General features: G+C 41.0%; 1 protein-coding gene across 2 annotated transcripts in view; it reads right to left on the bottom strand.

Annotated features, from left to right (window-relative positions):
* Positions 1–417: 417 nt before the first annotated feature.
* PPP2R2A (protein phosphatase 2 regulatory subunit Balpha) overlaps positions 418–22,316 on the bottom strand; it is a 112,009-nt gene continuing 90,110 nt past the window's right edge. For both annotated transcript variants that reach the window (XM_007477811.3, XM_056814614.1), the window contains exons 4-10: positions 15,262–15,427; positions 12,624–12,736; positions 9,978–10,155; positions 9,386–9,550; positions 8,018–8,187; positions 5,537–5,628; positions 418–1,432 (exon numbers count right to left, since the gene is read on the bottom strand). In XM_007477811.3, the coding sequence (XP_007477873.1) occupies positions 1,153–1,432; positions 5,537–5,628; positions 8,018–8,187; positions 9,386–9,550; positions 9,978–10,155; positions 12,624–12,736; positions 15,262–15,427 (1,164 nt within the window). In that variant the 3' untranslated portion in view covers positions 418–1,152. The remainder of the gene's footprint in view (positions 1,433–5,536; positions 5,629–8,017; positions 8,188–9,385; positions 9,551–9,977; positions 10,156–12,623; positions 12,737–15,261; positions 15,428–22,316) is intronic.

The raw sequence follows: 22,316 nt of genomic DNA, 5'->3' as shown, positions 1-22,316 counted from the left end.
ACGTGAACACTGTCAGTGACTGTATTTTGTTAGCAAGGCATTAAATAAAATCAAGATGAGATTATGCGATGTCAAAAGTTCCATAAAATGAATTGAAGTCCCATAATCTGCTTTCCATATACAACAGTAGGATTCTGAGAAGAGATAAAGGGCTGTACACGTGCCCACTATCTTTTAGGTCTATGGCAAAAGCTAAGAGCATTTTGAATTTTGGGAAATAAGGATGACCAATTTCTTCAAAGCGTTTTCATAAAGGGCTGGTAACTCCTCCTTCCATATGGAACGAACACTGGTTGAAGTAATAATGACCACAAAAGAGGGAAAAACACTCGTGAAAACGACCATTTTTCTCAATGCAACTAGCGTAGAACACAAAATATTGGTAGAAAGAGGTAGATTACAAAGAAAAAAACCAGATTCTCCATTCTTTGTCACTTTTATTCAGTAGTTTTTGTTTTTTTTTCTCTCTCTTATTTTGTTTTTGGTGCCAGACACGGCAAGGAGTGATTACAGTCCAACTGTTATTAAAACATTTGTTCGCAACATAAACCCCCTTTACCATTGACCCCAAACTGACCCATTTCATGTGCTTTATTTCTTTTTCTTTCTTTTTGAATACACCACCACCAGGGCTGGGTGGAGGGGAAGTGGGTAAGAGAAGTGATGGGGAGGAGTCCAGGAGGCCAGAGGAGGAGGAGGAATGCTACAAGCCACAGTAAGAATGAGCTGTATTTAATAAAAAAGGGCCACAAATGATACAGTAATGAGGTTACACAATTAAATCCCATAGCATGACTGAAGGCTTTCACTGTGTTTGACGTCATCACAATGGAAGGCATAAAAAGTGGAGTAGACCAATGTTGATACAGTCCAATCTAGTCCATTAGGCAAGATGGTGCAAGTAGTCATTTAAATTAAAAGTGCCCTACCCTTACCTAAATGGCTAGCAGACATGGAGAACCCCACAGTGAAGAATCACCCGAGCGTTCTCCATGTAGCTATAAAAATGTGTTGTCACATGGCACATTTTTAAACACTGGAAAGGGGTGCCACAATGGACCTCTCTTTCTCTCTCTCTTTTACAGGTACAAATGCTAGATTCAACTATCTCAACTATGCAAGAAGTGGACTCTTCTGCTAGGAATGCCAACCCTAATTCACTTTGTCTTGAAATATATACAGGTTGTTTGTAGTAGCTACAGCAATGATATTTTCCTTGGGGTGCCAAGCTGTGTGAAGAATTTTCTTGTTGAAGTCTAGGCTGTCGACACTAATTTCGTCTTTCTTTCGTTTGCCACTGGCACAGACTTTGCGTGGCTTCAAAACAGTGCGTGGCTTATTGTTTTCCCGGGATGCTTCTAGGGTGATGTCTCGTTTTGTATTTCTGTCAAACATTCTGAAGAAATTATTGTAAGATCCCGTCATGACAACACTGGAAAACCAAAAAGGAAAACAGGTTAAACACGCGACACCAACAACGCCCTTCCAGCAGGAAACGGGGGGTGGCGGTGGGGAGGCCGGACCCTGGAGAGGCTGCCCCGCGGATGCTCTCAGGGGCCACACACACTCTCAAGATCTCTGAGATCCTGGATCTGACTTGGGTACCACATCGCGGCATGGCCTCGGCAGCCACCAAGCCGGTCAGGGCTCCCAAGCCAGAGCTAGCGTGGGAGAATCAGTGGAAGGAAATGGGACTACACAAAAGGTTACCGTGTGAAAGTAGAACTAATGCCCGGAGGAAAGAAGACCTAATTAAATGGGTAAAACACGCAGTAAGCACACGCTGGCTCTGAGCCCTTTACTGGCAAGTCATTAAGCTCTCTGGGCTTCAATGGCTTCATCTGAAAAATGGGGAGAAAGACCGGCCCTAACGGGACAGGGTTATGATGGCACGGAAAGCACTGTGAGCCCCAAATCCACCTGCGCAGCTATTATTACAATGAAGTAAAATCTCAACCTAAAAAACATTTGGAAGCAGAATCGACCCCCAAAGGTCCCAAGCGGGCAGCCGCCTCATCATTTCTCCAGGAGCTCCCGCGGGCCCGGCTCCGTGTTAGATGCTGGGAATACCAAGAAAGACAAAACCTGCCGGTCCTCTCAAGGAGGGGTTTAGGCGGCAGATGATGAGCACGTGACCTGCCACCAAATGTACTTTAGAGTGACATCCACAAAGTAACAGAGCTGCAGCACAGACCCAGATCTCGACGCTGTCAGATGGGGGGTGCTTCAGAAAGCCGGGTTCCCCGCAGCTCCCTCGCCCACAGGCTGAAACAAAGGCGTGGGAGGGGAGGCAGCATTTACACCACCGATGCGGGGCAAGCTCAGTGCTAGGAGAGCTACAAGTATAATGGACCCTATTAACAACCAGCTCCTCCCCTCAAATAATCTGATTACTTCAACAGGAAGAAAAAAAGCTTTTGACAACATAGAATACCCAGAATATCTTAAAAAAACAAATCAACCAACACCAGAAAGCAAAGGGATCTGTGGAAGTTTCCTTCAAATGAGAAGTCAGAGCAATTTAAAACCAAGAGCAAACACTATCTGTGACAAGCTAGAAACTTTCCCATTAAGATCAGTTATGAAGCCAAGATGTCCGATATCAACAGATGTTTAATATTGTACCAGAAATGCTTGTCATGAAAAGATGATCAGAAAAAAGCCCTAAAGGAATAAGCACATAGAAAATAACCACCGCCACTATAAAAGGCCTGGGGATCTACCTGGGAAGACACACACCAAAACTAACAACATAGAAGACAGATCTAAGGACCTGGAGAAGCACCAATTTCTCTTCGGGAGTCTGAGACAATATAATACTGAAACTAATTTCTTTGGCACATAGTAAGAACTTAATAAGTCATTAACTAATTTGATGAAGAAAAAGAAAAGAAAGGAAAATCAAATCACCATTATAAAAATGAAAGGGGGAAAAAGGAAATTAGCAACCAGTGAAAAATAAAAGTAATTATTAGGAGCGATTCTGCCCACATACATACCAATGAAACTAAAAATCGAAATGAAAACCAATGGGGGATGGGGGGCAAATGGGAAGGAATGGAGCCTGGAGTACAAATCTCAAACCATGCTACAAAACTCTAATCATCAGAACAATAGGGTACTAGGGAGGAGATAAGGCGACCAGTGGAACCGATTAGGCACAGTCACCCAATGTTGAATAAATCCAAAGGTTCCAGATATTGAGGGAAGAATTTGCTATTCAAAAAAAATTGAGAAAACTAAGTAGAGACTATCAATAAAGATGCTCCAAATGGGACATTATAAGCAAGCATCCCAAACAATTTGTCAAACCCGGAAGAAAGTATCTGTCAAATCAATAGGTAAAGATTCGCAGGAGGAAAAACAGATAATTTTGATTATATAAAACTTGAAAGTTTGTGCATTAATGAAACCAATGCAGCCTGAATTAGAAAGGCAGGGAGGGACTTGGTGGAGAAAATCTTTGTCACAAGGCTCTCTGGAAAAGGTCACATTTCTAAGACAATAAATGTGAAGCCCTCAGCATAGCGCCTGGCCTAGAGTAAGTGCTATAGAAATGCTAAAGACTAATAGCTAGGACGATGCAGAGGACCGTTAATCAATGAAGAAAGCCATCCCCAAATAGATAAATCACCAAAGCATAGGAATAGGCAGTTTTCAGAGGAAGAAATCCAAGCTATCGATAGTCAATAAAAAAAATTATCTAAATCACTAATAAAGATGAAAACACACAATAAAGTAACTCTCAGATTTTGCCTCACTCCCATCAGTGATTAAAATGCCCGGTGCCGGGGTGGGTGAAAATCAGCTTCTGTGGCTGCACTGCTGGTGCAGTGATGAGCCAATCCAGCCGTTCTGGAAAGCAAATGGCGCTTGGCCCAAAAAGCAGTTTAACTGGGCGCCGACCCCGCCAAACCTCTGAATAAGGAAGCGATGGATGTCCACCAACCAGGGAACAGACGAACAGGTTATAGCATGGAAATAGGATGGGATGCTCTGCGCTGGAAGAACTGATGAGGGGAGAGCTTGAGAGAAACCCGAGAAGACTTGTATGAAATGATGCCAAAAGAAGTGAGCAGAACCAAAAGAACAATTCCTAAAATAGCAATATTGTAACTTTCTAAGGAAGGCTGGGAAGCAGAGACAGGGCCTGGGTGGACAAAGCCACCTGGGGCTCCTGGCCATTAATTGTGCAATCTTGGGTGAAACCTCAGTATCCAGCCCTGGTAGATGAGAATAATTTCTCTGGTGCTCTTAAAATAAGTAAATAAATAAGTGAAAACTCTTACCTTCTGTCTTAAAAACAATTCTAAGCATCAATTCTGAGGCAGAAGAGAGGTAAGGGCTGGGCAACATTGGTTAAGTGACTCACCCAGGGTCACAAAGTCTGAGGCCAAATTGGAACCCAGAACCTCCTGTCTCCAGGCTGGCTCACAATGCACAGAGCCACCTGGCTGCCCCACCTCATACTTTTTACCTTGTAGAGCTCCTAAGGAGGCCTGGGCAGAGACCTATAATGCTGGCAATCCTTTAGGGACCTGAGTGTCAGCTATTGGGCTGGGGAAGGGAGCAGCAGAATCCCTACAATCTTTGGGGAGGATGGGGCCCACAAGGGTTTGTGAAACTCTCTTAAGGCCAGGGCCTCACTGAAGTCCTTTCTAATCCTTGGACAGAGCATGTTGGCCCACAGGGAAACAAGAGAAAACAGAGAAGTGGCCTTTCCATGCTTGTAGATTAGAAAAGAGGAATCCTGGCCAGGAGGCCATTTAACTTCTGGGGACTCCCATTTCCTCTTGAGAATCCCAGGAGCTCATGGGATCCTGACCAAGAGCTTGAAGGGTTGAAGCTGTCATTTTGCCAGTCCAACACGTCCTCCACCTAATGGTGGCCCTGAACAGGATTCCCCATCAAGCCTACCCAGCATGTATGTCAGGTGCTTTGAAACCCTTCAAGTACCACATGGCAGTTATTACAAATTTCCTGGCCTCAAAATAAGCTCTTTCTCTAGTAAAAATAAGTCAAAAGAAATAAATCATTACTGAAATAAACTAAGGTACAATTCTGCTCTAGTTCAAAGTAGCCACAATTTAATCCCCATGTGTGATAATCTGGCATGTGAAGGGAGGTTGTTTTTATATGTAAACAAAAAATTCCAATTTTTTTTTTACTTCTACTTCTTTTATTCTATTTGTATCGAAAGGCATAAATTAGAAACTTGGTGGAATCCTAGAATGAGAAAGGAAAGGAATTTAAAATAATGCATTAAAACCCTGGTCATCTCCATCGGCACTGGTTAGGTACCCATGCCCTGCCATTTCAGAATTCATTGAACAACAGAGGGCAGCAGTTAAAGTAAATTAAACACTCATGGTCAATCTTACAGTATCCAAACAAATGGCCCTTCTCAACATGCTCAGTGAATGCCTCACACAAATGTCTTTAAAATCTGAAGCCAATGGGATGGACTAACCCCTTGCCTTTCCCAAGTGAGAGTCACAGGTTAATGGACTGTTTGTTCAAAATAAATCCAAATTACCTGTCAGATCCATTCCAACAACACTCAAATTTGTCAAAAATGCAGTCATTCTCATACAGCGAGCAAAGTTTACTTCTGAGGTATTCATGCACCTGGAAGGCAGTGAGAAAGGAAGAACAAAAGAATTAGTTATACAAATACTTTAAAATTGGAAAAGTCATTGAAGCTCAGCCCTGTAATAGAGATATACAGAAACTTTTATGTGATGCTACTATAGCACTGAATCCGCTCCCCCCCGAAAGAGTTTCAGATCACTAGAAGAGACAATATTTGTTCCAGCACTGACACACAACAGACCAAAGGATGTCGCCATGACAGCCTCACTAGTAATGCTTAGGACTGTGAAAAGTTCAAAGTAATTGACTGTCCTCCTCCTGGTCTCCAGAACAACCTTTTGATTTCAAAGCCAAAAAACCCTATTTGCTCTTAGACTGAAGCTAGGAACTGGAGACTTGTTCTTTGTTTCTCTGTAAACAAGCTATGCTCAGAAGCACCTCCTGTGCTGTGTGGCCATTCTAAAAGCCTCAGGGTTGCTCCCCAGGGGCTGAGGCCTGAGTTCACCTGTGTGACAGGCTCCAGAAAGGGCTATCATGAACAACTTAAATGTGTGGAGGGACAGGAAGTCACCCTCTTGCCATGGAACCATGGATTGTATAGGATGCCTGGTTGGCTCCAGAGATGGCTAACAGAGCAAGTCCAGCCACACCCAGCCCGTTTTTCTCTTTCTGGCATACTTTTTGCTATTTTGATAAATAATTATTCAGTTAAGATACGGTCTGCAGACTGCCAATGCTCCTTGTGCAAATAAGACTGCTCACTGGGGGAATTTAGTTTTCTTAATATTGTGATCACCATATTTTCATGTAATTGTTTTTGTTGTTATTTATCTTATACCCCCCCCCCCAATTGGCAGCTTCATGTTCTAAAGATTCACTACATTTTGCTACCCATCTCTGAAATGAACATATTAACTATAAAGAAACTTAATTCGTAAAGAAAGTTTTAAGACAAGATCAAAGCACAGCAGAGTTGTTGTGTAAGGAGAATGACAAGATCATGCAAAACATACAAAAATGAAAGTAACCTTTTGCCTAATAAGTTGTTAGCCCCATAAGATCTTTTTTATTGGTCTTTTGACAGTAGCTTGTCACGGCTTATGGGGGAAAAACCAAAATGATCTGCCTACGGACAGTGCAAGAATAGAATAGGGGCTTCTGAAATTCCTAGGATCTGGGAATTCCTAAACTCAGATTACTGAGGAGCTGATTTAGGTTGTGTGTGTATCACTAACCTCACTGATAGACAATCTGAGTAAATCGGTTAAATACAACTCATTTGGGGACTGAATTATTCCATTTGGGCTATGTTTCCACGGTACACCATAAGAAGAAAATTTATTTTATTAATAACCAACAATTAAGAGTTTTCCCAGCTACACAAAATTTCACAGCCAGTACAACTCAAGAGTATAAATGGTGGTGGCTGAGTAAAAAGAAGAGTCAGTGACACAATGAAATAGGAGTTGGCACTCTTTTAAGAGATAGTATGTTGTGGGCACTGACCCTTTCCTTTGGGGCTAGAAGTCAAAGAGTGAGGCTGCTGGCCTCTGGCTCCATAGGGGTGGGGGTTGTGCCTGCTTCCTCACAGCCTTCTAAAGCATCTCAGGCCATCCCAGCTGTCACTCTCCTTCACCTCAGAGCTTGTTTTGTATCTGCTGCCCAATTTTCCATTGCTCTAATATCCTTCCCAGAACAAACTCGTCACTTCTAAGCTCAGCACTATCTGTTAACTCCATCCCAGATGGACACACCTCTCTCAGCCTCCTTTTCCCCTCTGACGATGGGGCAAGAGGACCAAAACTCCTCCTGATGCCTTCCCTTAGGACGACTATTCAGCTTGCTCCCCTGTGCAGCGCACCTCCTGCCCTGTGCCTGCTTTCAACTGCACAGAACAAGATGGCCCAGCAGCGGGCACCCCTGGTCTTTCCTTTCATGTGTCCCCTGCCCCTCTTCTTGTCTCTTTTTGGGTGCTGTCTCCTCCTCTGAACTATAAACTCCCTGAGAGAATAGAGACTGTCTTTCCTTTTTTATTAATTATATCCCCAGATCTAAGCCCAGTGCCCAGCACCTAGGAAGAACTTAATAAATGTTTACTGGATTGGGTCAGACTCTAAACACTTACCTGCTCCTCAGTCCCCCCTCCCCCCAATCATACTCCACCTCTGGCCTAACATTCCTTGTATTAGTGCAAAGGGGCCGCTAATATCTGACTGATGATCTAGCAGATGACTGTAATAAAATGTCAAGTACCAAGGACAGCAGGCTTCTTTGAAGTACATGAAAATTCAATGCAAACCCAGTAACAGCTGCCTAGTCAAGGATACAATAATACAAGTACCACCATCTATGAGAAAACCCCACTGTGTTCTCGTTTGTTCTCTCGTCCCCCCCCCCCCCCATGAATTTTTAAAGCCATACATACCTGGTAGGTTTCCACAGGTCTGTTTTCCATGTTTAAATCCCAGATTTTTACTGACAGGTAATCTCTAGTCATCATATATCGCCCACTATGGCTGAATTTTACATCAGAAATGGACGAAATGATTTCCGAGAAAAAGGATCTGTTACTGGGATCTTCAGGTTCCTCAAACACTAAAAAATAAAACAAAGAAAGGCAAGATATAGAAAATTTGGAAGGAGAAAATGTTCTAACAACCAAAAAAGAGTGTATTCTATGGGCAAGGATTCAAATTTGCCAATCTCCTTGAGGCTTTTCCTTCAGAAGACTGAAGTTTTCTACTCCGACGGGTTTGAAAAATCAAGGCAGAGACTAACAGAAGAAACGTAAATTTGGAAGCAGTCCTTTCCAGCTCTCCCAAGATCCTCATCTCAATGTTCCTTCTAACTCTTCGACTGCCTGAGTTTTATGACTACATTGGCTCTGCTATTCTAGCACCAAGACAATATTAGTGGCATTTTAGTCATGTCTAAGGTACAAACAGGTGTAAAAATAGTTTAGTCCAATAACCTTTTAAGACAAATTCGCACAATGTACATACACTTAAAAAGTCAGAAATGAAACCTTTCTCATTCTAAGCTTAAATAAAACATAAAATCAGACTTTGTTATGTGCACTTAGAGATCATGTAGTCTAACCCACTCATATTCAAGAACAGGGCAGCGGCCCAGAGAGCAGTGCCTAAGCTATAGCCACACAGAACTGTTACTAGCACCCAAGGGTCCTATGGTGTAGTATGGTGCTTTGTCCCCAATGTTACGCTAGCTTAGCAAAATACTTCTCACTCCCTCTCATGCAACAACTAAGAGGACCTCATATCTTGAAGCTATTCCTACCACACTTATCAAGATAAAAAAAGATTCTGAACAATGGCTCAGCATACTGAAAGGACTCTGGCAAAATCTGACACACAAATGTACTAGTGGTGTGGTCCAACCATTTGGGAAAATCACTTCTTCTTATATGTTACTACACTTCCTCACACTCTCTGACCCAGAGATTCTGTTACTGCAACTATATCCCAAGGAGGCTGACAACAACAAAAAACAAGATTTTTGGAGCATCATTAGTGATAGAACACTCTGCGTACCCAACCAACCATATGAATGGCTGAAAGAACCCCAAACAGATACATGGCAAACAGAAAGAATTCAAGTCGAGGCAACAAACATTTCTTGAACGCACACTGTGCCAGGCCCGTGCTAAGAGCCAGAGAACTCAGTGAAATTCGGGAAGGTCCATAGGAGGTGATGCCGAAGCAACAACGCACAATGACTCTGCCCTGGGTGGGTCAAGGCAGGAGAGAAGTGGCTGGATCGGGGCCCAACTCACATTTAGAATGCCGGTCACAAAGTGCAGACGCCCTCATGTCACACAGTCGAATTGTCCCTTTACTGCTGCTGTACACAAATGTGTTACAACTGTTGGGATGGAACTCTGCTGCCGTGATGACCTCTGTCAGCTCTTCCATGTTGGCAGGTTTGATATCTACAATATCTGGTTAGCATTTTATTAAAGAATTGCACCTTGATAATCTGTGGTTGGAATGTTTTTTTTTAGGCATTTTCCCTGGCTGTTTTACTCTAAATCACATCTAAAAACACAGACTGTTTCTACTTTTTTATCAATACAATCTTCAATTCTTAGGAGCACAAAAAGCCAAAATAGGGGAAGAAAAAGACCTGATTAAAAAAATGAAAAGTTTTATGGGCAATTCTCTCAAGTCAGAAATATCAACTAATATCTATTTTCTATGTACCTAATGAAGAGGCACGTACCCTCAAAAACTGAGGCCATTTAAAACCTCTTTTTCATTGTATATTTTGTAGAATTTATAAAATACAATATTCAGGAGAATTAGAAAAGAAATAAAATCTTATATTACCACATGATTTCCCAATAGAACCCAAACTGAAATGGATACTAAAACTTCTGTCCGTAATCTCAAGGTGCCAAAGATTAATCCGCAAATCATCTGCAGATAGATATGTTTCATAATCACTATTGATAGAGATAGAGTTGATGTGATATGTATGCGCATTGGCAAATATTCTCCTTGGACTCGCCTCAACCATCAGATCCATGGGCCTAAATACTGGCACCTGGCAATCAGAGATATGGAAAATATTAGTATTTATACAGGAAAGGACATTTCAAGATTTCATATGAATCTTCCCTTCATACCAGCCTTGCACTGATGACAAAATAAAGCAAAGTCTTTTTGACTGTTTTCTAAGCACTGATCTTGCTATATTTCTATTTAAAAGCAAAAGAGGAGATTCCAACAAGGATCAGAAAATGAGGCAATTTGTTTAATCCACAGCAGTGACACTGCAGACACTACTTTTATAATTTAGAGCCAATTCATTTTAAATTTGTTGAACAACAGATCCATGATACCTTCACAAATACTTCTGGTGTAGAAAATTAAATGGAATCACAAGAACAGGAAAGTACAGTCCACTGTGTAAGGTCACTGGCTCTCAGAGAGTCGAGGCATTTGATAGTCCCCAACTTTCACTTAGAGAAAGGGTGGCTGAGGTGGGGGTTGTCCCAAATCATCCATGCCAGCTAACAGGTAGAGAGGCTGGGACTAGAACTCATAGCAAAAGGAATTGCTAGTACCATATTACCAGAGCAAAAAGGACACTATCCAAATTAATTTATATCTTTAATGTTGTACCAATCAAATTAACAGGGAGATACTTTATAGAATTAAGAAGAAATAATCAAATTCATACAGAAGAAAAGGTTAAACATGTCAAGGAAAAAAATTTTTATAAAGAATTAAAGGGGCAATGTGAAACCCCAAATTCCATTACAAAGCAATAATTTAAATACTTTGGTAACAGATAAAAAACAGAATGACCATTAGCAGAAATGAGATAGGGAAGCTAGGTGGCACAGTAGATAAAGTGCCCAGCCTGGAGTCAGGAAGACTTATCTTCCTGAGATTAAATCTGGCCTCAAAGACTCACTAACTGTGTGATTCTGGGCAAGTCACTTAATCTTAATTTGCCCAGTTTCCTCTTCTATCAAACAAGCAGGAGAAGGAAATGGAAAACACTCCAGTGTCTTAGTCAAGAAAAGATCAAACAGAGTTATGAAGAGTCAGACATAACTGAACAGACTAAATAACAAGAGATTAGCAAAGTAAAACCTTGAAGCAAGTCTATACAGTAGTCTAGTCCTTGATAAAACCAGTTAGACAAAAACAACAACAACAACAAAAAACTGGGGACCTTTTTGTTTAATAAAATGATTTCAGACCACCCTCACAATTCAAATGTCTAAATTATCTACATAAAAGGTATACCTCACACATTTTAAAAAGAGAATATACCATTTTATGCTATATTTGTGGATAAAGCATAATAAGGTAAAAATCAATTACTAACAATCACATTTTTTACCTTTATGTTTATTCTATAAAAAGGTTGATGAAAGCCTACGTCTCGCTATACTGCCCTCCAAATCTGAAGGAAATATTTAGTGTAATACTATTTCTAATTTTTAAAAGGGGAAAAAACCATGCCCTCAAATTCAGGAATGTCTAAATGGTGACACTGGAAATCCTACTGTGAACAAGAATGAGGCATTCAAAGAAATAGGAAGACTTGTATATTTGAATAGAGTGTAATCAAAGAAAACAAAATCAAAAACAGCACTATACGACTCCCAAGCATATAAATGAAAATAACACACCTCCCACTCTATTAAAACACACTGAATAAAGTTAGTAGGAACTTATTAAAGTATAAACTCTTGTCTTCCTTCTAAGGAACAATAAATTACAAAAGGGAAATCAATCTTTAGTCGTTTTGCTTAATTAGGGAATGTATTTCTGAGTGATTTGTTGGATTCATTTGGATTTGTCTGCTGTGTCAAAAAAAAAGAAAAAGAAAGAAAGAAAGAAAGAAAGAAAAAATCCTTTAGCCATAGGGAGAAAATAGCCTTTCTGGCCATGTCCACAAATGGAGAAGCTGCTCTGCCTGCTACGAGCCTATCATCTTGACCAGGAGGTGGGTGGCATGTTTTATCAGGGAGCCTTGTTGGTCACTGATGCCAGGTTTCCCTAACTGCCATCCCATCATCGTTTCTTAAAGCACGACAGTAATCTACTTCACTTGTACGTATGGAAACAATAGAATTTGTTTAGCCACTCCCCACTGATGGGCACCCCTTAGTTCCCACAAAAACCAGCTGCTAGAAAAATTTTTGTACATATGGGTTGGGTTCTCCCCCCTCCCCTTTATATCTCTGGGGTATAAGCACAGCAGTGCCAAACATCTGCACGGTCTAGTCAGTGATTTTGGGGGAAGGTACTAGACCGTTTTCTGGAGTGACTGAATCAAGCCATGGCTCTAACAACCACAGTGCACCAAAGTGCCTATTTCCGTGCAGCCCCTCTGACACCTGCCATTTCAGTGAATCAGAACCTGAGTGGTTTTCATTTGCATTTCTCCATTATTAATGATCTGGAATCCCCCCCGCCCCAGGAGCTCACGTCTGGAGAATCAACCTCTGCCTGATAACGAAGATCTGACACAGACCCTTCAAAGGTACTTACCCGTAGTGTAGTAACTGTTGTAGGATCCCTATACCGACCATCTTCTTCCTTTAAATTATATCCCTCTGGTCTTTTGTCCCTTTCAGATATTTTCCATAACTTTATTGTTTTATCTGGGAAGAAAACGAAAAACCCCATTACTTTCTTCACAAAACGAATGTTTAAAGTCAGTATCTGTGCCACGGCCGTCGGTGCCCTCTTCCAAGCCGCATGGGCTACTTAGGAGAAACACATTCTAAATTCCCAGTTAGGTGAATGATTTGAACCATTTAACCGGAACAGGGTCATGTTAAAACCTAAAACCACGGAAATCCCACGTGTCTCCTCTTCCCCTTCTTGGCTGTGCGGGGCCTCCCTATCTCTCTGGCCTTCGTCGCCTTTTCTACGGACCCCGGACGACAGAAAGATAAGGAGGGCTCCGAGGGCCGGGCTGAGCAAGGGAAGGCTGCCGGCATTTGGGGTTTCACAGGACTTTGGCCTCCTCGGACGTTCTGTAAACGCGTCGTGGCACATATCAAGGTGCTAGAGAGAAGCTTTCTGCTGTCTCTGAAGCATCGCCCTATTCCCAAGAGAATGGCCTCCGATGAGGAAACTGTTCTGGTCAGGAATAATAAATGAACGCGGAGCCCTCGCCCTCGTCCTGCTCCCAAGACACACTTCTGGTAATCCTTTGTTGCTGTCTCTCGCGTCCTTACTCCAAGCCCATGATCCCGCTCTTGTGAAGAACAGGTTCTTCTCCACACCATGAATGCCTGCGGTGGCAAATCCCTCTGCCTAGGCAGCTGGTGCCCAGGGCACACAGCTTTGGGAAGGGGAACTGAAAAGGCTTAGGTTCAAACGCCGCCTCAGAAACGTACTAGCAGGGTGACCCTGAGCAAGTCATTTCAGCTGGTGCCTCCATTTCCTCCCCTCTAACAGCATCTAGACTGCAGGGCTGTTGTGAGGACTCGATAAGACAAGATCTAAAAATCTCTCTGTGCAGTGTCTGGCACACAGTACGTGCCACGTGAATGCCACCATTATCCCCAACGATCACTTTCCCAGGCTCGGCATCAAAAGGCTTCCCCCCCATGACCTTCGCTGGGCCCCCGGTCTGACCTCTGTGCCGCCCATGCTGAGTCACGGACTCTTCTCTTCCACCCTGGCCCAGCTCTGCCCCGAAGCGCCTCTTTAAGTACCACGACCTAAAGCCCGCCAGCTACAAAAACAGACCAGCTCTAAGCAATCCCTGAAGCTCCAGACCTCAGTTTCCCCTCCTCTCAAAGGAAGGTTTGGGTGTGCTCAGCATGGGCTGTGATCACCTGCCTAGAATACACTATGATTGGTCAAAGTCCTACAAGGGGACACAGATGTCTACCCAGAGCTGGATGAAGGGGTCGATTCGGAGCCCCCGCTCTCTCTTCCTGCGGCTCAATTAACCTCAGCATCGAAGAAACTGCGGCTGATTTGGTGGAAGCCTTGGCCATTCCTCACCCCAATGGTTATTTGTGCAGTTCTTAGGGGTTAAAAAAAAATAGCCAAAAGCAACTATTCCAGACCAGCCACTTCTCTTAACTGACCTGAATCTCACCGGATTTGGTCACTTTAAAGTCTCTCTGGATTCTCAATCTGGTAGCCACGCCATTAGCTACGCTTCTGTTACAAAAAGGGCACAAGTAGATGAGCTTTTGCTTGAAGACCTCCCTGAATCCACCTGGGCCTTCTCTATACTGCTCTTGACTCAGAGATCTTGGGTCAAGGCAAGAAGGTCCCTTAAGCAGTACCTGAAGACAGTTATGTTGTCTCCCATTAAACTCGCTCTTACATAGCCTAAACAACCCTTGTTGCTTCCTCCACTCTGCACAGAGAATACACAGCTGCCAGTCTCTTTACTAGCTGAATTCCCCTGTCCTAGAATGCCCTGACCCCGTGGTATGCCTTCTCCCATTAATGGTTAACTGTTGGTATACATGTTGGAAGGAAGTCCCACAGGCATTTTGCGTTCTCAACTTTCCCTGGACACGATGAATAAAAAGTTACTTTACACATATTTGAACAATTCTCACATGTGACTATTTGAGAAGACAGTTCTCTCATGGTCCAGAGAGGGCCCTCTCTGTCCACCATGTGGGCAGCCCACTGCTATACTCAATGAACATTCATAAACGGGATGATCAGAGGAAGGACTCTCTATATGACTCTCCAACTAATAACAAACAAGCTGGCCCCAAGAATTTATTAAAAACCTACTACGTGTGACTGGTATCCTTCTGTGCATCCCAAATACTCAAGTGAGACAGTCCCTGCCAGCCATCAAGGAGCTTAAGTTCTCTACCTGAAGCCAGATACTAGGTCTTATGGATAAACTTCTGTTATGATTTTAAAATTCAATATGTTAAAGAAAGGTTATCTGGACATACTGTTTCTTAGTAAAAATGGAAGGATTAAGAAAACAGAAAAAGAAAACAAGACTTGTAGAGAAAAAGTGAAGGCTATTTTAGAAAGTTTATGCCAGAATCAAATACCCAAGGGCTTCCCTTGCCTCTATACCACACAAATGAGCAAAGTTTCCAAGTCTATGATATTTAGCCCACAGCAAATATTTAACCAAGATCCCATCTTTCCTCTCAAAGTCAATTATAAGTTATGTTCTACTTACCATTGGTAGATAATAAAAACTGAGCAGCATTTTTCTGAGGCAACCACCTAATTTTGTTGATCTTTTCTTCAATTTCTAAACTTTTCAAGTAGTCAAACTCAGGTTCATGGCTCTGGAAGGTGCTGTAAACATTGTATTCTCCTCTGCTATGTGTTTGGGTTTTGTTCTAAAATGTAAACAAAGATATGCCAACGAAATTTTAGAATAATCGGTAAATTCAATATATCTTTTAGTTATAAAAGACTTTGAAAACAAGTGTCAACAAATAGTCACCACAATTTTTAAAAAAGCTCACATACCACAATACTAGGATAATAACATTTTGTATGAGTATTCTGTGTGTTGTTTTAATTTTAAAGATCTATGTAGACTTTTCAATCAAATGCAAATATTTCAATTACTCAAAGTTTGCCTATTTGGTCATTCTGCATTTTTAAACATTACTCTGTATTAAAGAATTTTGTAGAATTTAGAAGAAACCTTGGGCGTTATGTTTATTATTGCTTAAACAGTCAAAGATGAGATTAGCAAGTCAATCCAGAAGTCTGATTTACAGTGGTATTTTCTCTGACAATTTAAAATCAATTTCCCCAATTATTTGATTTATGTTTTACTCTTTATCATTCGGTTCACCTTTCTACTTGTCTGCCTTTAAACTTTTTTATTGTATGACCAAAAAGGCTTCCCAACAACTGATGAAGAAACACCTACCATCTGAATTGAGGGTTTCAAATTATCCATAGGCTGTCTTTCATAACCAAACCCTAACTTTACATGCATTACCATCATCAAAGTGATATGACATTTTTCCATACTTGGATAATTTAAAAGGATAGTTTCACTAGTTATTGAAATGGTCTGTTACAATATTGTTCCACTGAAAATGCTGAGACCAAATTATTCAAAGCCAGCTATTAATAAATGTGCAAATGGAGTTAATTATTTGGATTATTGGACCATCTAACAACAAGGTGATATGGAGAGCATGAGGAAACATAAATAGCAAAGAAGAAAATTCACCCTGCGTCTCACACAACAGCCACTATATTAAATAGGTTCATGAGGTAACAGCTTCAGGAACTGAACAATTTTGCCCAAGATTGCTCAGCATCTAAACATTAGAGAAATTCACTGAAATTCAATGCTTTTGCCATTAAACCATTGTCTTTTCTTGAATAACATATATACAAAAAGAAGACATTAATAAATTATTTAATTATGTGAGTACAGAGAAGCAAAACTATAAAATCACTTTATTTTAAAAATATGATAGACTTCATGTGGTTTAATGGCAAGAGAATTGGTCAAGAAGAGTTGCGGTCCAACCCTCCTCACAAGCAGTGATCAAATCTGTCTACTAAGTTGGGCACTGGCTCATGACATGCCCTGGTGGAGGACATTTCTCATACTGAGTATTGCTGTAATTTGTTTGGACACAATGGAGACTTTTCAACACCTAGAGAGACTCATTTTAAAAAATGTACACTTAGAATGGGTTAAAAAGCAAAAACCAAAAGCACCCCTCTAATCTGTTTTTTTTTTTTGGGGGGTGGGGGGAAGGAAGAATAGCAGGGTCCTAATGTCTGTGGTTCTGAACCAGTCTGGTTGACACTCTCCATATTGATGCCTTTAGTCACTGGGCTTTGCAGGTTTTGTTCCATATGAATTCATTAAAAGTCTTCCTATGTTTATTTGCACTCTTTATATATGTCATTCATTGACACACCACAATTTATGTTTACTCATAATTCGTCCAAAAGTATTGTTAGAATTCGACTTCTCAGTGTTTCCAATAATGAATACTCATGATATTTTAGCACGTTTACTAGTTGTAAAGAAGTTGATGCCTTGGTGCCATTTTTTTTGACCATTTAGCACAGTTGACTTTGACCTTAAAAATTTACCAATACTGAGGATATTAAATATATACATTAAAAAAACCAAATCTTAAAGCCTTATTTTAAAGATTTAATAAATTTAATAAAGGATAGATTAATAAAAGGCAAAATAATTCAGCTAAAATCCCACCAAAGAGAATATAAATAAAATTTGGTTACTGACAATTTTTCTTTATAACCAAAATATTGGGTTTTTTGACAATTTTTGACAAAAATCTATCATCCAAAGGTCTGTCAAAATTTTAAGCAGTAATTCTATAAAGAGGCCACAAGGTGGAACTAGTAAAAACAGTACATTTTACCTTTCTTTCTAGTAATGCATTTGTGAAGAAAACAAAAAAACAACCAACTAAACAAAAAAACCCACCCAAACATTTTGGATGTATTTAACTAATATGAGATGAAAGTAAGGCAAGTCAGTGGCATACTAGACTGGACTTGGGAGACAGCAAAACCTGGGCCCACATTCTGCCTTCTAAGCATCCCTGAGATCTGGCCAACTCTCTAAGACCTCCACACCTCTGTGCGTCTCCCAAAGGCATGAACTCACAAACACTGCTTCTCCTCCTTTGGGAATTTCCCTTTCTTGTCAAGTTCCCTTTTCCTATCCTATTGTGAAAGAGGACTAAGGACCACAGGTGGCATTTCCCAGGATTATCACAGCAGCAGTTCTCTCTAGAGTTTTCACCATATTAGACGCACTGCATTTATATGAGACAATTAAGCACGAGCAGACAGCAAGAAAACTGGCCTCTCAAAAAACTTCTTCCCTATCTTAAAGTATAAGGTGATAGTATATCAATAAACTGTAATTAAGCATAGTATCAACAAAGGGGCAGCTAGGAAGTTTCAGTGGACAGAGAGCCAGCCCTAGAGATGGGAGGTCTTTGATTCAAATCTGGTCTCAGACACATCTTACCCTGGACAAGTCACCTAACTAACCCTTATTGCCTGGCTCTTACTGCTTTTCTGCCTTAAAATCAATACACAGTATTGATTCTAAGATGAAAGGAAGGTAAGGATTTAAAAAAAAAATACAAAGGAGCAGGATGTGAAGCCATCTGAGAGAGTAAGCAGAGATATTCTGGGCAAGGGGTGCAAAGAAAACATGAGGGGCAGAAAAAAGTCATTCTAGTGCAGGAGGCAATATGCCAAAAAGACAGGTGAAGGCCAGGTTGAGAAAGGGTCTAAAAACTAACCTGGAAGCAACAAGGAGCTGCACAGTCTGCCTGTGCTCAAGCAAAATCACTTTGCCAACAGTATGGCTGAGGGGCTGAAGTGGGGAAAAGACTCTGGAAGGTATGCCATCATCTGGGCAAGAAAGGATGAGAGTCAGAACCAAAGGGAAGTGGGAAGAGAGAAAAGGGCCAAAGCAAGAGATAGAAAAGCTGAAAGGGTAGTATCTGACCAGTGCCTCAAAGAGAATGAGGGATTCAAGACCCTGGGAAAAAGGATAAATGGAGCTGGCGCTTTTAGCAGAAAACAGGCACATTGGGAAGAGGCTGTATTTGAGGGCAAAGACCATGGGGTCGGTTTTGAACATACTGAATTTTAGATATTTCTAGTACCTCCAGGCTGAAGTGTCCAATAGAAAATTAGTGATCTAGGGAGACACTAGAATTGAATACATAAATCTCAGTTATCTACAGAGATATAGAATCGCTTGGACTAATGGGACCCCTATTAGCTCACCAAGAAATTTTGTATAAAAAGTGAAAAGAAGGTCCAAGGCAGAGCTTAAGGGAATATTCACTGCTAGGGATAACAAGTAGGCAAAGGGAATGAAGAGTGGTCAGACAGGACAGATGAGAGAAGGGTCCTGAAATGAGAGACTGATCAACAATGTCAAGATGACAGATCAACAGAGTGGTTGAGAAAGATGAGGGCTGAGAAAAGACAATCAACCTTGTGGAAAGAACACTAGACAAGGAGGTCAGAAAGATCTGGTTTCAAATCTTGTCTATCTATGTGGCTATGAGATAAATCACTGATTCTCTCACCTATAAAAATCTTAAAATACTTTGGAAATGGGAGCTATTATTCTCTCTACAATGATGTCTGCTGCATAGAAATGAAAATGGAATCCATCAACAATTCTATCTTTTGCAAAAGTTACAAAGGTGAAGAAGATGAAGATTCAGGAGGCAATATGCCTCCGAGTTTGTTTTCAAGTGGCTTCTGAATCAATCATCATATTTAGAATTGTTTTAACAGGTCAATCACTTATTGCATGTCTATTCTTTAACTGTCATTATGCTAAGGCATTAACAAAACAACAAAAACCAGTCCCTGTCCACAAAGACTGGACAAGTTAATTGGTAAGACAACATGGGTAATAAAGCAGTCTATGAATGAGAAAACATAAAACAAAACGGTAAAAAATGTTACATGTTGAAAACATTAAATTTGGGGGAGAGAGGCTAGAAAAAAAACAACTATACTGAACAGGTACCCTACAACTTGGGAGTATTTATATTTCCAAAATGTGAAAGTGAGTTGCAAATTTTGATGTTAAAATTAGTGGTTGGGAGACAACTAGGTTGTTCAGTGGATTGAGAGCCAGGCCTAGGGACAGGAGGTCCTGAATTCAAATCAGATCTCAAGGCACTTCCTAGCTAGCTGACCCTGGGCAAATCATTTAACTCTAATTGCCTAGCTCTTACTGCTCTTCTGCTTTGGAACTGATACTTAGTATATTGATTCTGAAAGAAAAAAAGTAGTGGTTAGGTTCTTAGGTTAGTTCAGAAAAGTTTAAGTTTAAAACAAATACATGAGTGTACATACAAAATGTAACTATTCTCCAGTGAAGAGTAACACTAATCCTTAATTCCTGAGTACATAGTATGAAAAAAAGAACTGCTTTGGAGCTATGCGACTGTCAGGGTAATTTAAGGGGAGAAAAAAGCCTTAAGTAACAATAAGGTGAGAAGAGCTGAATACAGGAGGTTCCCAGAGAAGTAACAGAGAAGTGTTTTAGATGCAGGAAAGCAAATTTGAAGATTTGAATGAGTAATTCCCTACATTGAAAAGTGCCTGTAATTCTCTAAAAATTGATAATCTTATATATATATATATATCCATTCATTCTTGCTCTTCACTAGCTTAATTAAACACAACACCTCACGTTCTCACCATAGTATTACCCAAGGATGGCATTTAAATGAAGCCTTACTGAAATGGCAGCAACTGGTCAATATCCCCTCCTACACTGACACAGAAACACACATAGCCACACCTCGATAGTCTCCTCCCCTGAAACTCAGGAAAGCAGCAGTGCCAGTCCTTAGGCCCTCTCCCTCTTAAAAATAAAACAAAAACAACAGCCATGCTGAAAAGAGAAACTTACATTAGCAACTTTCTAAGAACTAGAGAAGCCATGGAATTCCATGAATCTGCTTTATTTCTTATAAAATCAACCAAAATGGTGAACTCCCATACCCTCTAAGCAATTACTGCCCACTTTCTGTAAAGCTAAAAGGCTATAAGTGTATAATGAATAATATTTGACTAGGATTCTGCTTTAAATGCTTATTATTTCTTGGTCTCCCAACAGTACAATTTATCTCCCTTCCTCTGAATTTCTATTATAAGTAATGATGTGGGGGCCCCTCACTGAGTCATGGGCAGTCTTGTAGCTTCCTATATGGTATCTTCTTGGATCTCTCTCTCTCTCCTTTGACATTAGATTCACAAACCATTTTGCCTGTTAAAAATGCCCTCTTTAGCACTCTGATTATTCTATGGCAGCATTGGTGAGGGTTTTCCAGTTTGCGTGCCCAAATTGCAACTTCAAGCTACCTATGAGCCCCACATTACCCCAGAGAGCAGAGGGAGGAAGTGCTCACTTTGAATGGCTGAACAGAGGAATGGGAAATGCAAAAAATGTCCTTGGGTGCTGGGAAGGGGGGGAACGGAGCAGCTCCCCCATGCCAGCTAGGCATGTGTGCTAATACTTTGAAAACACTGGGTCTATGCAAATCACCTCAAATAAATTCAACTGTGTATTCCAAGTAGGAGGAAAGGCAAGAGAAAATGCAAGAAGGCAGAAAGATTTGTCACACAGGTTTCGTGTAAATTTAAATATTTGCAAGGCCCCTTGGTCATAACAATCATGAGGTAGGTACAAGCATTATCCCCATTTTACAGATGAGGAAACTGAAAGTTAAGTGATTCACTCAAGGTCACACAACTTCTAAGATCTGGGATTTGAATACCAATTCTCCTGATTCCAAGTCTGCCTCATCTATTCATCAAACATCTATTAAATACTTCCTCAGATGACACTGTGAAAACAAAGATAAAAATGAAACCGAGCCTATTCTCTAGAAGCCAGAGGATGGACTGAGTGCAGAGAGGCTCATGGTAGGGAACCACTGAAGGATAATAGCCCACTACAGACTTGTGGCAGTGTCAGAAGCCCCAAGAGGCCAGACTGGGTGCAGAAAGTGGGTTAGGAGTCATGGAGGATAGGCAGCGAGGTTTAAAACCTGTGTGATTGGGAGGGTGAGGGTCTCCTCAAGACGGAAGTTATTTCCCTAGAAAAAGAGGGTGGCCTGGAGTGGGGGGCAGGAGGAGGATGATGAGTTCAGTTCTGTCCATGTAAGACTAGAGGTTAGCAAAGAGGTCATGGCAGGATAAGTAGATTTGAGAATCAATCACCAGCACAGAAATGGTAACCGAATTCCCTGGAGCTGAGGTCACCAAAAGAAGAGCCCTATGGTATAGGGTGAATTTTAAAATTATTCCACCCTAATCAGACCATTCTTTAGAAGATTTGATTTAGCTATTTCCTGATCAATAACAATAGATACTTGGAATAACAGAATCAGGTTTTGGAAACTATATTTCTCCTCCCTTCTTAGTTTAACAAGATTTTGAAGGTCTGCATCAAACTCAAGATTTAATTATCTAAGGAATGGCCTTCAACAGACATGTGCAGAAAAAAGGACAGACCTCTGGGCTGTCCTAAGTCAAGCTAAGTCCTCATTGGTACAGATGAGACGCAGAAAAGTGATGGAAAAATGTCCATATAAGGCACGTCACTTCCTGGCTCCTCCTCTTTCCCTGGAGAGGCAACTTTGGCTGGCAGGAGTTCCGACATCTTGGGAGTAGTGGCAATTATTTGTCTGGGTTTTGGCAGTGAGTTTTGTCCTTGAC

This window comes from Monodelphis domestica, chromosome 1 (genome assembly GCF_027887165.1).
Source record: "Monodelphis domestica isolate mMonDom1 chromosome 1, mMonDom1.pri, whole genome shotgun sequence".
Lineage (NCBI taxonomy): Eukaryota > Metazoa > Chordata > Mammalia > Didelphimorphia > Didelphidae > Monodelphis > Monodelphis domestica.
The sequence above is the reverse complement of the archived record's forward strand: the minus strand, read 5'-3'. Positions and strand labels throughout refer to the sequence as shown.